Consider the following 16,204-nt stretch of genomic DNA (forward strand, 5'->3'; position numbering starts at 1 on the left):
AAGTAACCCTTGTTTAATGTGTGTGTGTGTGTGTGTGTGTGTGTGTGTGTGTGTGTGTGTGTGTGTGTGTGTGTGTGTGTGTGTGTGTGTGTGTGAGATTATGTGTGTGTTAACTAAACATCTGTTAGCAAATCCTTGTTAATGTTAAGAAACTGCAGAGATTTAGTGTGTTTTTAAATGTGTTCCCAGTATCCCTGCATCACATATAATGGCACATATTTAATTTCTCGAACAATTTTGAGATGTCATTACATTGTTTGCAAATATGATAAATGAGGCCCACTTTTTGTAAAAAAAAAAAAGTATAATAATATCCATTTGTTACATCTCTCATGAAAATCAGCAGCAATGTAATATAGAGAATGTAAGAGTTAACACATACAAGTGCTAAATATATGGCAGTGCTGTGTAATTATATTTGACCTTTTTAAAAAATAACCTTTGTGAATTGTTGTAACGTTTCTACAAAACGGCTATTTTTCTACATTTCTGCCCTACTACAAAATAATGAATTCCTTCCCAAATCTATTGGAACAGCAATGCCGATTCATTTGTTTTTTCTGTAGACTGAAGACATTTGGGTTTAAGATCAAAAGATGAATATGAAAAGAGAGTTTAAAAATTTCAGCTCTTATTTATATGCAGATGTGTTCAAGATAAAGAACAGAGCACATATTGTATCAGACCACCCAATTTTTTGGTGAGCAAATATACTGGATGAAATGATTGACAGGTGTTCCTTGTTACCCAGTTGTGTCCTGTTTAAATGAGCATTTAAAAAATAAATAGCTCTGAACAACTAGATTTGTTCTGAAAAAGCATAAGCCATTGTGATGATCAGAGTACGGACTATGGGTAAAAAGCAAGACAAAAGAAGTAGTCAACTTAATCATAGGCACTGCACAAACATTGTGCATAGCCAACACAATAATTTGAAATGTTGTGAAAAAGAAATAAACCACTGAGCAAGAGACACTGAATCGTTCAGTCATGGAAAATAACAACAGCTGAAAGATGAAAGAATGAAAGGAGAAACATTGTGAGAGCTTTGAAGAAATACTAAAAAGACAACAACCTGTGAAAATAGGAACCACACCCACAGGGCAGTGGTGAAGGCATCACAATCCACCATTCAAAGAAAACTTCAAGACGGAAATATAAAGACCATAAGACAAGATACAAACCTCTTATCAGCTGTAAGAATCAGAAAGCTTGGAATTTGAAAGAAGAATAGAGACGAGCTACAAAATTTCAGGCACCAAAATTAACCAAAGTGATAGAGTGGTCAAAGTGAAGAGAAAGAAAGGATCTGCTTATGATCCAAAACCCACAGTTCATCTGTGAAACATGATGGTGGTGGGTGTCACGGCTTAGTCTTGCATTGCTGTTTCCAGAAAGGACTCACTAATCCTAATGATGTTGTACCTCATGATGGTAGCAGCAAAATGAATTCAGATCGCGGAAACATTCTGTCTGTCAATTTACAGATAAATATATCCAAATTAAAGTGCGAAGAACTTCATATTGCTGCAAGACAATAACTCAACATGTACTACCAGCACATCAAATGACCATCAAGGGAAACGGTGGAAGGTTTTAGACTGAAGTCAATCACGAGACCTTAACCAACTGAGCAGCATTTCACCTCCTGAAGAGGGGACTAAAGGGAGAGAACCTCTGACATAAACATCTAAAAGCCTGTAAAAGAATAGCAACATCACCAGCAACAACAAACACCAATAAATTGGTAATTTAAGTAATCCAGACTTGATGCGAGGATTGGAAGCTAGGAATATGCATTAAAATATTTAGTGTTAAAAATCGGGAGGTCTGCTACCAAAGTTTCTATGTTTCTATGTTTCCAAAGTTCCAAAGTTTCAATGTTTTATGTAATTTAACACACCTATATGTAAAAAACAAACAAACAAACAAACCAAAAACTGGAAATAAAACCTGAAATCCTAAACTCTCATCTCATTTGTATCTATCTTTTGATCTCAGACCAAAAAGCACAATGAACTGGCCTTGTTGTTTCAGTTGTTTTGGGGGGGACTGTGTAAATATACAGAACACCTATATAATCTTACATTTAATTAGAATCAGAATCAGAAAGGTCTTTATTGGCAAGTATGTTTTCACATACGAGGAATTTGTTTGCAAATTGAAATATAAATGAGTACATGTAAACAATGTAAGAACAGGGTTTGTTCTGTGTATGTTAGGTGTTCATCAGATGTATGTTAAGTGTTCATCAGATGGATTGCCTGAGGGAAGAAACTGTTCCTATGTCTGGTCGTTCTGGTGCTCATGGCTCTGTAGCATCGACCAGATGACAATAGTTCAAAGAGTGAATGCGCTGGATGTCAGGGGTCCAGAGTGATTGTCTTTGCCCTTTTGCTCACTCTGGAGAAGTACAGGTCTTGAAGAGTGGGGAGAGTTGTGCCAGTGATATGCTCAGCAGTCCAGACTACCCTCTGCAGTCTTCAGAGGTCAGGTATCTGAACTTCAGGTATGAGGTTTTAATTAGGGTTTAATCCAGACATATAGATGGTCATGGCAAAACACAGATTTTGTGCAGTTTCTGTCTTGATTTCTGGGTATGTTTGGGGCATTCATTTGTTGAAGGATCCATCCATAACCAAGTCTGTACTTATTCCCAGAAGCAAAAAGGTTTTTGGCTAAGACATCCAGGTATTTAACAAAATTAACGACACCATTAATCTTCACAAAAACATTTGGATCACTCGCTGCAAAACAGTCCCAGAATAATGTACCACCATATCATGTGTTTCTACTTGCAGGAAAAAATGTTTCTACTTGCAGTGGATACTGAATGAAACAAGAAAATATATAATATTAAAATATATATACAAATATAAATATTAAGTTTAATTTGTGACCTGTCTACAGGGTTAACCTGGATATATTTTAAATAAACCTTATTGCAGAATGGTCAAATAAACAAATACACCGGGTCTGATCCTTCTCTTTGTTGTTATTTACTGATAATTTACTGATATGTGTGTTGTTATTTACTGATAATTTACTGATATGAGAGTTGTTATTTACTGATCATTGATACTGTATGTGTGTTGTTATTTACTGATAATTTATTGGTTTATGAGTGTTGTTATTTACTGATTATTTACTGGTTTATGAGTGTTGTTATTTACTGATTATTTACTGGTTTATGAGAGTTGTTATTTACTGATAATTTACTGATATGTGTGTTGTAATTTACTGATAATTTACTGATATAAGTGTTGTTATTTACTGATTATTTACTGGTTTTTGAGTGTTGTTATTTACTGATAATTTACTGATGTGTGTTGTTATTTACTGATAATTTACTTATATGTGTGTTGTTATTTACTGATAATATACTGGTATGAGTGTTGTTATTTACTGATTACTTACCGGTTTGTGAGAGTTTTTATTTACTGATAATTTACTGGTATGCGTGTTGTTATTTACTGATTATTTACTGGTTTGTGAGAGTTTTTATTTACTTATAATTCACTGAGTGTTGTTTATCACACGGTGGCAGTAGTGTGTTACGATGGGTACAGACACATTTGTTTTTATACCCTACTGCTCCCTAGCGTCCTGGTGGTGAAACGACACTGAATGAAGATCGGCTGTTTCCAGTTTATTCCCGTCTCCAGCGGTGCCTTTTTTTTTTTTTTTTAAAAAGGGACAAATAATCTGACTGGGAAAATGATCTATAGTGATCAAACTTGACCAAATATGATCATCAGAAATACAAACCTCGGTAAGTTCTTGCCACTGCTATGAACTGCTATTGGGGTTTTTTCAGCACGTTTGGATGTTTCTGATGTTGAAGAACAATAATAGTGACAATAATAACCGGGTGAAGGTGCTAGCAGGCTAATAGAGCAATGGCTGTATCCCAGATCGCACTAACCTATTAACACCAAGTCAACTAGTACTGTTGAGTTTAATCCAGCTGGTTATTCATGTAGATTATAATATCATTAGTGTTCAAATAATGGTCCCTGAGAGGCTTTTCGGTCTTTATCGTTTACTTAATTAATGAATTAACTGTGGTTTCATGGTTTTCATTGTAATTCTAAAGTGATTTATTTCGATATTAAAGAGTCTGTACTTGTTGACTTGTGTGTTTATTATCCTGTGTGTCAGCATCCTGTAGCTACATCAATGACCTGGCTAATAGTGATAATGCTAACTGTGGTGTGTTTATCTGTTGGGAAAAGTACTTAAGGGTGTTTGTAATATACAATTAATCAAGATCTTAACAGGTCTGAAGAAATAGTGTTTTTATTTCTGGTCGCATTAAGTTTCAAAGACACAGTTTAAGAAAAAGGTTGTCAACAAACTGGACACATTTGTTCTCACATAGAATTAAAAACACAAACATTATTTTGTTATTCTCTTTCTCTCTCTCTCCATCTCTCTCTATCTATCTATCTATCTATCTATCTATCTATCTATCTATCTATCTATCTATCTATCTATCTATCTATCTATTTCTCTCTCTCTCATTCATTCATTTCTTTCTTTCTAATTTATCTTTCAGTAAATTAAGCTGCTGCTGGGGGTGTTTTGACGTTGGTGCCCCTTTATCTTGACAGGAAATCGGTGCCTCATCCTGACACGCTGGACTGTGATGAGTGCAGATTCCTGACTGACCATGTGCGCTGTTAGGTAACATAACGGCGCACAGAGGAGCCACTGCTGAGCCTCTGCCCCTCCCAAAGACAAACAGGATCTGAACTTTGGGGTCATGGACTCTCTTTCCATAGCGAGAAGAGACAATTCTTGAGTGTTATTAGCGGAAACGGTTAATAATAGCTGACAAGAAAGCCAAATTGTTCTCTTGGTCGAGCCTTGTTCTTGCAGATGAAGCCAGAACAGAGAGTATCCATCCTCTGGTAAAGCTGCTTTATTATTGTTATTTTATTTTTTTTTTTATTTAAATCATTTCACAAGATGTGGAAGAAAAGTGTATTGAGCTCCTGTCGTTATTTCTTTATTGATTTTTTTTTTAAATTTCAGATCAACAATGATTCCCATTACTGAGCTGCGGTACTTTGTGGACACTCAGCCTGCATACCGTATTTTGAAGCCATGGTGGGACGTGTTCACAGACTATCTGTCTGTCGTGATGCTGATGATTGCAGTGTTTGGAGGAACCTTACAAGTCACCCAGGACAAGATGATCTGCCTGCCTTGCAAATGGGTGGTAAATGAAACCTGTCGAAAGTATTTCGAGGCTGCCTTTGAGCCACAGGGAATCCGATACGACCTTGACAGACACCAGTATAACTATGTCGATGCTGTGTGCTATGAAAACAAGCTTCACTGGTTTGCTAAGTATTTCCCATATTTGGTGCTGCTGCACACGCTGATCTTCCTGGCTTGCAGCAACTTTTGGTTCAAGTTCCCTTGGACTAGTTCCAAACTGGAACATTTTGTCTCCATTCTTCTGAAATGTTTTGATTCTCCATGGACCACGCGAGCATTGTCTGAGACAGTGGTCGAGGAAAGCGATCCTAAAGCTCTAGGGAAAATGAACGGCTCAATCGATAAAAAAGGATCGTATGTGAGTGAAGACGTAGAGGCCAGTGTTTCGATGCTGTCTACCACCAAGTCTCGCTTTGAGCAGGGGATTGTCGACCACTCTGAAAATGGCGTCTTGGACAAAAAAGAGGGCGAACAGGCTAAAGCTCTGTTTGAAAAGGTTAAAAAATTTAGGCTTCATGTCGAGGAAGGAGATATCGTCTATAGCCTGTACATTCGACAAACCATAATCAAAGTAGTTAAATTCATCCTTATCATCTGTTACACTGGCTACTATGTCCACAATATTCAATTCAGTGTTGATTGTAGTGTGGACATTGAGAATCTTACCGGTTATCAGATGTTTAATTGTGCTCATCCGCTCGCCACACTTTTCAAAATTTTGGCTTGCTTCTACATAAGTCTTGTTGTTGTGTACGGGATGATCTGCATGTATACACTCAGCTGGATGCTCCGCCGTTCCCTTAAGAAATACTCCTTCGAGTCTATCAGAGAAGAGAGCAGCTACAGTGACATTCCAGATGTGAAGAATGATTTTGCCTTTATGTTGCACATGATTGACCAGTATGATCCTCTCTACTCGAAGCGCTTTGCTGTCTTCCTCTCAGAAGTCAGTGAAAACAAACTCCGCCAGCTTAACCTCAACAACGAGTGGACCCTTGATAAACTTCGACAAAGAATCACTAAGAACTCTCAAGACAAGTTAGAGCTCCATCTCTTTATGCTCAGTGGAATCCCAGATACAGTCTTCGACTTGCTGGACCTGGAGGTTCTTAAGTTGGAACTGATCCCTGATGTCACCATTCCACCTATTATTGCACAACTCATAAACCTGAGAGAGATGTGGCTGTATCACACCCCGGCTAAAATAGAAGCACCGGCTCTTGCGTTTTTGAGAGAAAACCTGAAATCCTTGCACATAAAGTTCACTGACATTAAAGAAATACCTCTTTGGATCTACAGTTTGAAGAACCTGACTGAGCTGCAGCTTACAGGGAATCTGAGCGCTGAGAACAATCGTTACATTGTGATCGATGGGTTGAGAGAACTAAAAGGTCTCAAGGTTCTTAGACTGAAGAGCAACCTGACCAAACTGCCGCAGGTCGTCACCGACGTTGGACTGCACCTGCAAAAACTCTCCATCAACAACGAGGGGACCAAACTGATGGTTCTTAATAGCTTAAAGAAGATGGTGAATCTGACCGAGCTGGAGCTGATTCGCTGTGACTTGGAGCGTATCCCCCATTCCATCTTCAGCCTCCACAACCTGCAGGAGATCGATCTGAAGGACAACAACCTGAAAACCATTGAGGAAATCATCAGCTTTCAGCATCTCCATAGGCTCGTAGGTCTGAAACTCTGGTACAACAAGATCGCCTACATCCCTATCCAAATAGGCACTTTGAACAACCTTGAGCGTCTCTATTTGAACCGGAACAAGATCGAGAAAATCCCAAGTCAGCTGTTTTTCTGTCGTAAACTGAGGTATCTCGATTTAAGTTACAACAATCTATCAAACATCCCAGCTGACATCGGCTGCCTTCAGAACCTACAGTACTTTGCAGTAACTGCCAATAGGGTGAGTCAGAAATCTTCTGGTTTATTTTCAGTTCAATCCACAATTTCTATATTTTGTTGCAGTTTTGAAAATCATAGCCCATCATGATCAATGTTATTACATTTATTGTAGAGTTATTATAGTCCTTATACACTTTTATCTATATTTTATTAACTCAACAAAAAAAATAGACTAAAACATTCTCATATTGGATCGGCTAGTTACTAGTAGTTGAAGTGGATCTTGGCTGCAAAACCTATAAGAAACTCTGTCTTAGAGTTAAGCATTTTAGATTAAATATAACTTCAGAATTTGACAGTTTTAAGCACTACTACAGATTCAGTATAACTTTACTGGTAACACATATCCAGTTTGAATAAATGAATTATACTGCATGAGAGAAAACAATAAAAATGAAACTGTATGACATTTTCTGAATTCAAGTCACTCAGTTGTTAATAAAAATGTAATTTTAAGCATTTTCCATCCAAATTAAGTTAATGGTCTAGGATTGTACAGGACATTTCTTACGATTTGTCCCCAACCCAATTTTTAAAGAATCAAAACTAACTGGGCAATGAACTGGTCAATGCTTGGAGTCTGAACCCATAGACATCACCAGGTGCTGGCTTTCTTACCTGGTGATGTACTGTTTTTTGCAGCAGCTTCATTTCCTGCTTGTTCTTCCTCATTTGTTTTCTGTGGTCTAATTTGTTGGTTTTCCAGAGCTCACTTCTGCTTTCCTTCTGTTCAGGAATGTACTAAATAGTTGGCTTGTTTTCTATATATGAAGTTTTTACTCTTTCATTGGTGAATGTGGTTAGATTTTTTAGTGTTGTAGTGGTTGAAAAAAGCCTACAGCACTGGGACTGACAGCTTTTGGGATATGCTTCAGAAATGCTTCAGAAAATGAGTCGAACGACAAACTAAACAAAAATCAAAACAAACGTGTAGCCAATGAGCAGAAAAGGGCGGGTCTTGTCAATATGGGCGCATGTGTGACATTAACAGAAAGCGGTTTTAACATTGACATGGAGGATAAAAACAAAGAAAGAACGCAAAGAAAGGCTTACGATAAGGCAAGAAGTAGGACCCGTGTTAATATAGGATCAGCTTTCCAGCGCTGGAGAGAACTGAAGGAGCGGGAAGTTGGCCGCATATTCACAGATTGAAGTTTTCCCGTCAGTAACTCCTGAGCTAAACGCCGAATTTATTTTCAACCTTCTGTGGTAGAACGAAAATAACTTTAACAATGTTCAGATATTTATGGATCTGAATGTACATGGATATAGTGACTTTTTCTCTGACTCTAGTGGTGCATGAAAACGCTCATGGAAATAAAACCTTGAGCATGTTCAGTCGTTCCTCCCGGATATCGAGCCTTTTGTGATTGTTGCGGCTAAAACTGCTTGATTTTTGCAATGTGAAATGGCTTTCAATGATGGCTCTGTAGTCATGTTAGAGGCACGTTAAGAGATCTTGGCTGAATTTGTGTTGTGATGTCATGACACATATTGGCACAAATCTGCTGAAAATCTGTGATTTTAATTTTGAGAAATTTCACTCAGAATACCACAGTTTGCTGATTTTGAGGTTCTGCAATCACAGAATCATGAAAATCTGGATGGACTGTTTACCATCATGTGACTGAGAGAACACTGTATTGTTTTAACCTGACCAAAACATTGCTTCATAGAACTTCAAAATAAAACGTTTCTACAATGTTGCTGTGAAACTACAGAAATGCACGGTCATATATATTGAGCTACAGATCACACCCTGTGGGGCTCTTCTAAATAGTTCAGTACATTATATTTTTATATATATATATATATATGTGTGTGTGTGTGTGTGTGTGTGTGTGTGTGTGTGTGTGTGTGTGTGTGTGTGTGTAGTATTAGAATGTCAGTTGGCCTGGCCTGTATAATTTTTTCCATTTTTCCATTTTTTCTCCACAGCTATTACACTGAAGTTAGTTATTTATTTCTACTTTTTTTCTGTATGTTGTCTATATGAATTTAACTGTTTATTTGTTTCCTCTCCCTTTTGCTTTGCTCTCAGATTGAGAAGCTTCCTCCTGAGCTGTTCCAGTGTAAGAAGCTGCGCACTCTGAACCTGGGCAATAACTACCTGCAGTCTTTGCCCTCTCGTTTCGGTGAGCTGATCAACCTGACGCAGTTGGAGCTCCGGGGGAACGGGCTGGAGTGTCTGCCTGTGGAGCTGGGAGAGTGTAAACTGCTGAAGCGCAGCGGCCTGATCGTCGAGGAGCCTATTTTCAATACCCTTCCCACTGAGGTTAAAGAGCAGCTCTGGAGGGCTGAAAAAGAGGCAGTGTGAGAGAAGCACACTTCTTAAACACACCGTTGTTTTTGAATCCAGAGCTGGATGGAGAAATTGAGCACACTGCATCATAGAGTGACATTCAGGACAAGCTCTTCAAGCGTTCTTAATAACCAGAGGTGGAAAGAGTACAAAACACACTGACTTGAGCAAATGTACTGCCACTAAAAGAAAAAGTAGTCTGAATGTAATTACTCCAAAATGTTTTCCGTTCTATTTTGTTCTAATGTTAACTAACCATGCTGAAGTGAACTCACTTTTGATTATTAACGGTATTTAAACAAACGGAACGTTAGCCAAATGTTCAGCTGGCTAGCTTCATTACCGAGCTAATTAACGTTAAAGATGACACATTTTCCTGAAGGCCAGGGGTTTCAAACCACTTCAGCATTCTGTGAGTCCTTAAAGGACCATGATGCAATGCTGTTCATTTCTTTTTTTAAAAAGCATGTTATGAATTCCATCAACAAACTTTAAGCTCTGAAAGTAGACTAGGATGATTCTCGACTAAAGAAGGGCTAACAAACTATTTAGGTGTTTGCACTATTCATTTCTAACTTTGATTTATTCATTTATGTTTTCCAAATATGGAAAATACAAACATTAGGCAAGATATTTAAGAACTCACAGAGCCTTATCTTTGCTAAGAACCAATTCGTCGTCTCCCTTTTCTCTTGTCCTTGTTTGTGCTCCATCATCCTTTTTTTCCAGCATTTATTTCTGAGGATAAATTTCAGGAATCAAATGCAATTCCTGACACTTTTTCATTTTTATACCTGGGTCTAGAACCCATATATTCATAGAACTCTGTAAAATGTGAACCCATATACACTGTACAGCGTAGCGTGCCGTATACGTGCGGTCACTATGTTACGGCTCTGGCGTGAGAGCTAGTTATTAGTAGTGCAGCACATGCTGTTTCTTTATTATAATTGTAAGGTGAATTGGGCAGTATAAAACAGCATGAGACAACAGGCTGTGTTTCAGCTCGTCGGCCTCGAGTTTGCCGAGTGATGGGTCCCATTAGCAGCACTTAGATATATTTAACACAATATAAAATAGCATCATAAGGTTTCATACTGAAAAGCTTCTAAACATCTGCTAGCTTGTTTAGTTCATTAAGCTAGAAAAGGGCTTAGCTGTACATGTTCCTGTAGTTTAAATGTTGAGCTGTGAATATCGACAAATCCACAGTCTCCTTGGAAGCATTTAAAACTGAAGATAGCTGATAAATTGGGCCATGGATGCTCATCTATCTCCAGTGTTCCAGACGCCGCTGCAGGTAAATAAAGTATGTCACCTGAAGTATGAACCTTTTGGGAGAAAACTGCTTAATTTTATCATTTGAATTATATAAAAGTTGAACCTACTCTTTCGTTGACTTACAACTTACAGTTGACTTATTTTCTCTGTAAATGATTAAAAAAAATAACGCAGCAAAGTTGAGTATTTTAATGAAAAACTCAAGTTAAAGTACCATGATTGAATTATTCTCAGTATATTATGCTGATACAGTAAAAGATGTACTCTGCTACTGTAATGAGAGCACATGTAGTGTGGTGTTACTTTCCACCCTGGTTAACAGCATGAAGGAAATAAGACGTGTGAAGACAAGCTGGAATGAGCACTGAACACCGAAAAAAACACTTTCTGTGTCTAGAATTAATAGGGACAGGATGTGTATCTATATGGTGATACGTGAGTAATGTTTAAATGAGTGCACACTTCCACCTCTGGTGTGAACTCGTGTCATGAGCACTTTAAAGTCTTAATTGTGAACTGAAATAGATCTGATTCCCTTTACAGAACTATTAAAATGGAAATCACCCTCTTTAAAAATATAGAGAGAGACTTTAGAGCCAAGAGAGTTTTGGTCAGATTTGCATTTTACAAACATATGATAATAGGAAATATTAAATGCATGCAAGATATAAGTGTTTGTGGATACATGTGGTGTGTGTATACATTTAATATAACCTGAGTGTCTTAGCACTGTAACTGGCTATACAGCCTTTTTCAACATATTATGAATGTCATTTGTTCTGTTCTGTGGAAGGGATTTGAACCACAGGGTAAAACCTGTTTATTCAGTGCACTTAATGATCATTTCTGCAGTGAAAACAATACTTGTTCAAAAGCTGTGGTGGAGCTACCAGTTCATACACTGTCCGTATTTGTGATGTAGAACACAGCACTTTTTTTGTGTGTGTGTATGTGTGTTATCTTTCTTCTACAGTATGTGAGACTCGGGTCAGTAATCGGTGTACTGTAAGTGTGTTCAGAGTGTTTACGTCTTTACAACACTCGAATTAACTCCAATGCAAATACATGCTGAAACTCGTACTCATGAGCATTCATGTACACACACACTCAGGTTTCTACCGTATGTCACGTACAGTATGTGGGTGAATATGATTTCTTATACATGAAGATGTAGGTTTATTTTTTGTTCATTAATACGTTTTGGTTTTCAGTGTCAAAATGATGCTTTTCACCTGTGCATTATTATATAATACTTAAGGGCAATTTATCAACCAGAGGCTCTGATCCTCAAATCCTTTCACATTCAGTGTCACACTTAACATCGAGATAATGAAGAAAATTTCATAATGAAGAAAAATGCACTGCTGATAAGACAATCAAAACATTTTGTGAAGTTTTGTGCCATGTGCTGGCTTTCGTTCATTTTATTGAAACATCTAGTCCACTTTATACGAGTGAACGTTGTCAGTTATGTAGCGCTGACTTTTTGTGTAGCGACTCAAGAGCTGTTTCTTTCAAACCTTTTTTTTTTTTTTTTTTTTTTTAATTACATAATGTATTAGGTTACTTCAGTGTTGAATTTGTATTAGTACAATACATCATTAGCTACGAGGTTTTCCCAGAGTTTAATAGTTTAAAGTATTACTCAGGTTAATCCCATTCAGCTTCCTACTGACGGATTCATCAGTCTCTTTCCTCTCCTACAGTATCTTCATTCATTGCAGTTTCTAACACAGAATATTTGATTATTTGTTCATTTCTATTTATATGCTTTTTTATATCACAGAATGTTTTTTAGTGGATTCTTTTGCTCGGTGTTGTCTAAAACTATCTTTACCTATTAGTTTTATGTAATCATGAAGCCACGCTGCCACATATAATAATCTTTCCCTGCTGATGTTAATGATTATAGTGAAGTGCAAGATGATATACAGAGTGCTGGCTCCAAAATAAAGCCCACTGAAATCTTTCTATATGATCTTATGTTTAAAGCCATTTAAACACATAATCTAACTGCTCTGACTGTTTGAATACATTTAATCCAAACATTTAGTCTATTGCAGTGTAGACGATTCCTCTAGCTGAATTAAAGCAATATGATTTCTTGTACCATGTTTTACACAGTATAGAATATTTTTGTTTAATTTTTTACACAGGTCCTTGTCTTTGGCACAAAACATGCTTGATTTGCCAAAACAATACTAACTAGTGTTGTAACAATATTAGATATCATGTTAGATGTATGTTTTATTTATCTGGTTTCAGTGTGTTTAATTTCTCATTGATTTGTCATGATGTGGAAAATTTGTCCATCCTACAGACAGAAATTTAATAAACTCATATGTAATAAATTTACTTGACACTGGTGATAATTTGTTGGTTGTGTTTCCGTTATTCCGTTGCTCATGTAGTGATGACGGTGGTAATAAATCAGCAATCTCAAACATAAGGGCAGAAAAAGAAACATAGAAGGAAGAGTTTAAATTTTTTCAGCAGTGTTCAGATTGATGTTAATTTGCAGCTTATACTTTGCAGTTGAGTTACAGTACAGACTCAGCTGTGCTGGTTAGCGATCTATGCGTCACTATGCGTTAGTATTGGTAGTGATATTAGCATGTCAGGTGAAGCTATGAAAGCTGACTGGTATGTTATCCCACATCACTCACTCTCTCAGCTGACTTCCTGAAGTTACCCGCATCAGATTTTCAAAACCAAAAACAGACCCCTAACTGCTTGAAGACAATGATCACACCACTACATTCCCTTCAAACCTACAGCCAGGCTCAGCTTGGGCCACAATAATGTACAAGGACGTCATACACCAAGACTTTTCTCTTTCTTAGCCTCATGTGGTGGAATACATTCCCCCAGCTGTTTAAACAGCTGTCTTCAAATAAAGACTGAAAACCCTCCTTTTCATCAAGCACTTAATTAGTAAAGCAAAAGACTCTTAGACCCTGACCTAATTGTACTAATATGGGCATGTAATAAATCTATTATTAAATGTATTGCATTTCTAAAATTTCTTCTGGAAGTCGATATGAATGAGGGATTCTGGTAAATGCTGTAAATAATAATTGCACAGAAAAAAGACTTCCATTGTGTGTGTCAGCTGTAAGCCTCCTGTACCCACGTTATTCCCAGTGGGTTTTTATGACACCACTCTACCACTAGGTGGCATTACGCGGTCACGAAATAAGAAGAGGAACTATAATAACATGTTCATTTTCTTCCGGAACATTTTTAACGAGGCACCAAGACCGGCACATTCAAGAAAGTGGAGTGCAACCTTAACTCGGTTTACAATGGTAAAAAATAGTTTTCAGTATATTGTCTTTCACTCTTCAGTATAATCTTATTAAACAGTTCATAACATTATTGTTAGATTTAGTTTTATCACAAGGCTGTTAGACGTGAGTTTCTTTGTTTACACTCGTGTTCGCCTTCTGTTTACTTTGCTCACTGTATTTTTAGAGTGAATATGAAAGTATTTATCTTTAAATACATGATTGTTTTTCAGTCTGTCACCTTGCATACAGACCTCGGGGATTTAAAAATCGAGCTTTTCTGTGAGCGGACTCCAAAATCCTGTGAGGTGAGACACGATCATTTCACAAACTCTCCATGGAAGATTTACTCCTATTTCTAAAGGTCCAACAGTCAAAATTGGTTCATTTTATACTTGTACAAATATCCTGTTAAAAGAAAACTGAAGAAATAAACTGATGTCATTTCCGGGATGCTTGTTTGTGTTTGGATGCTTCGTCTGTCAATCAGACGCTGTAGATTGTGGGGGCGGGGCTTTGTGAACTCACCTAACAACTGCACACCTTATTTTACCCAACGCACATTTAATTGTGTTTACGTGTCTCTAAATGTATTGTGTAAAATGTATTTAACAGAATTTTCTAGCCTTGTGTGCAAGTGGTTTCTACAACGGCTGCATCTTTCATCGAAACATTAAAGGGTTTATGGTCCAAACAGGAGACCCAACAGGTAAATATCACATCATTTTTAAAGTAAAAAGTCTAAAATCAAATGTTTAAATATTTTACAAATATATTAAATGTGTTAAATGTATTTATTTTAAAATCTTTAAGAAGCACTTAATGATTTTTGTTGTTGTTGTATTTCTATTATTCGGGTAAGAAGGAGGTTGTTTGCTGCAATTAATGATCAATCTCAAATGTTTGGGACACCAGTCAGATTCTGTCATTTCAACCATATATAGCTGTTGCAGTACACAGTGAAGTGAGACAACGTTTCTCCAGGATCAATGTGCTACATAAAACAAAGACAGGGCTAAGGACATGTAAGAAGTCTTAGCAACATAAAGTGCTGACAAATTAAGCAAAGACTCAGAGGAGCAGGTTAGTGATCTGTGTGATGGTGTTAGTCTTGGTGGTGATATTAACATGACAGTTGAAGCTTTGAAAGCTGTTTTGGTTTGAGCTGAGTGCACAAATGATATGAGGGAGCAAGACAGACTAAAGGATTAAAGTACTGCTGCATTGTTGTCTTTAGCTAGAGGTGAATTCTTTACCATGATTAGTATTCACTTAAAATACACTGTGGGTGAAGTATGAGTTTGTTGGGGATTGACATTTAAACCCAAAAGTTCTGCTCAGAATTGAATCATAAAATTAAACTATTAAATAAATTTTGTCTCCATCTTAATGCAGGAACTGGAAAAGGAGGAACAAGTATTTGGGGGCGAAAATTTGAAGACGAATTCAGCGAACATTTAAAAGTATGTTGTCAAAACAATCAAAATGCATCTGCTTGAAGAAGAACAAATTTGCTTACAGTGCCTTGTTTTTGTGTTTTTTTCTGAGCAGCACAATGTTAGGGGGGTGGTGGCAATGGCAAATAACGGACCTAATACCAACGCTTCACAGTTCTTTTTCACCTACGCCAAACAGCCACACCTGGACATGAAATACACAGTGTTTGGAAAGTATGTCATTGTCCTTTTGCTGAGTTCAGTACACCAGAGTGTAATGATCACTAATTAACTTTGCTTTGCTTCCTTAGAATAATCGATGGTTTAGAGACTCTGGATGAGTTGGAGAAACTACCCGTTCATGAAAAGACGTTTCGGCCTTCGAATGATGTCCGCATTAAAGATGTGACTATTCACGCAAACCCGTTTGCCATTTAGGGCTTTGTTGATCAGGATGATCTGTAAGGGCAGTTCTTTAATAATGATGAGGTTTAATGTTTGTACAGAACACTTTTTTTTAAATCTTGTGATTAGTTTTTTATTTTTATGTGCATTTCCCCCTCTTGTTTATGTTATTTGTTTTACAAAGAGGAAATTTAATTGTGTATGATTTTTAAAAATATTATTAAAAACGCGATTGTGTCGAGTTGTCTTCCATTTCTCAACTCAAATTTTGTAGAAGGGATTAAAAAACAACATTTAAATACATCCTCCATCACCACCTTCAGATTTCTATTTAACGGGATTGTTTTTTTGCA

The 16,204-nt window shown here is 37.1% G+C and overlaps 2 protein-coding genes across 4 annotated transcripts; both read left to right on the forward strand.

Moving 5' to 3' along the window:
• The first annotated feature begins 2,280 nt into the window (after window positions 1–2,280).
• Window positions 2,281–13,095, forward strand: lrrc8ab (leucine rich repeat containing 8 VRAC subunit Ab). Of its 3 annotated transcripts, none has more exons than XM_027138362.2 (5): window positions 2,281–2,509; window positions 3,603–3,772; window positions 4,559–4,913; window positions 5,038–7,141; window positions 9,182–13,095. In XM_027138362.2, exons 4-5 carry the CDS (start codon window positions 5,045–5,047, stop codon window positions 9,455–9,457), a joined length of 2,373 nt encoding a protein of 790 aa, XP_026994163.1. In that variant the 5' UTR covers window positions 2,281–2,509; window positions 3,603–3,772; window positions 4,559–4,913; window positions 5,038–5,044; the 3' UTR covers window positions 9,458–13,095. The 3 variants fall into 3 exon arrangements, with proteins under 3 accessions (XP_026994163.1, XP_026994161.1, XP_026994162.1); XM_027138360.2 differs by having other exon boundaries at window positions 4,614–4,913; XM_027138361.2 differs by lacking the exon at window positions 2,281–2,509 and having other exon boundaries at window positions 3,599–3,772; window positions 4,614–4,913.
• An 806-nt stretch (window positions 13,096–13,901) lies between these two features.
• ppil3 (peptidylprolyl isomerase (cyclophilin)-like 3) lies at window positions 13,902–16,092 on the forward strand. Its single transcript, XM_027138366.2, has 6 exons — window positions 13,902–14,031; window positions 14,244–14,318; window positions 14,626–14,719; window positions 15,406–15,473; window positions 15,562–15,680; window positions 15,758–16,092. Exons 1-6 carry the CDS (start codon window positions 13,942–13,944, stop codon window positions 15,882–15,884), a joined length of 573 nt encoding a protein of 190 aa, XP_026994167.1. The 5' UTR covers window positions 13,902–13,941; the 3' UTR covers window positions 15,885–16,092.
• Window positions 16,093–16,204: the final 112 nt, after the last annotated feature.

Source organism: Tachysurus fulvidraco, chromosome 9, assembly GCF_022655615.1.
Source record: "Tachysurus fulvidraco isolate hzauxx_2018 chromosome 9, HZAU_PFXX_2.0, whole genome shotgun sequence".
Classification (NCBI taxonomy): domain Eukaryota; kingdom Metazoa; phylum Chordata; class Actinopteri; order Siluriformes; family Bagridae; genus Tachysurus; species Tachysurus fulvidraco.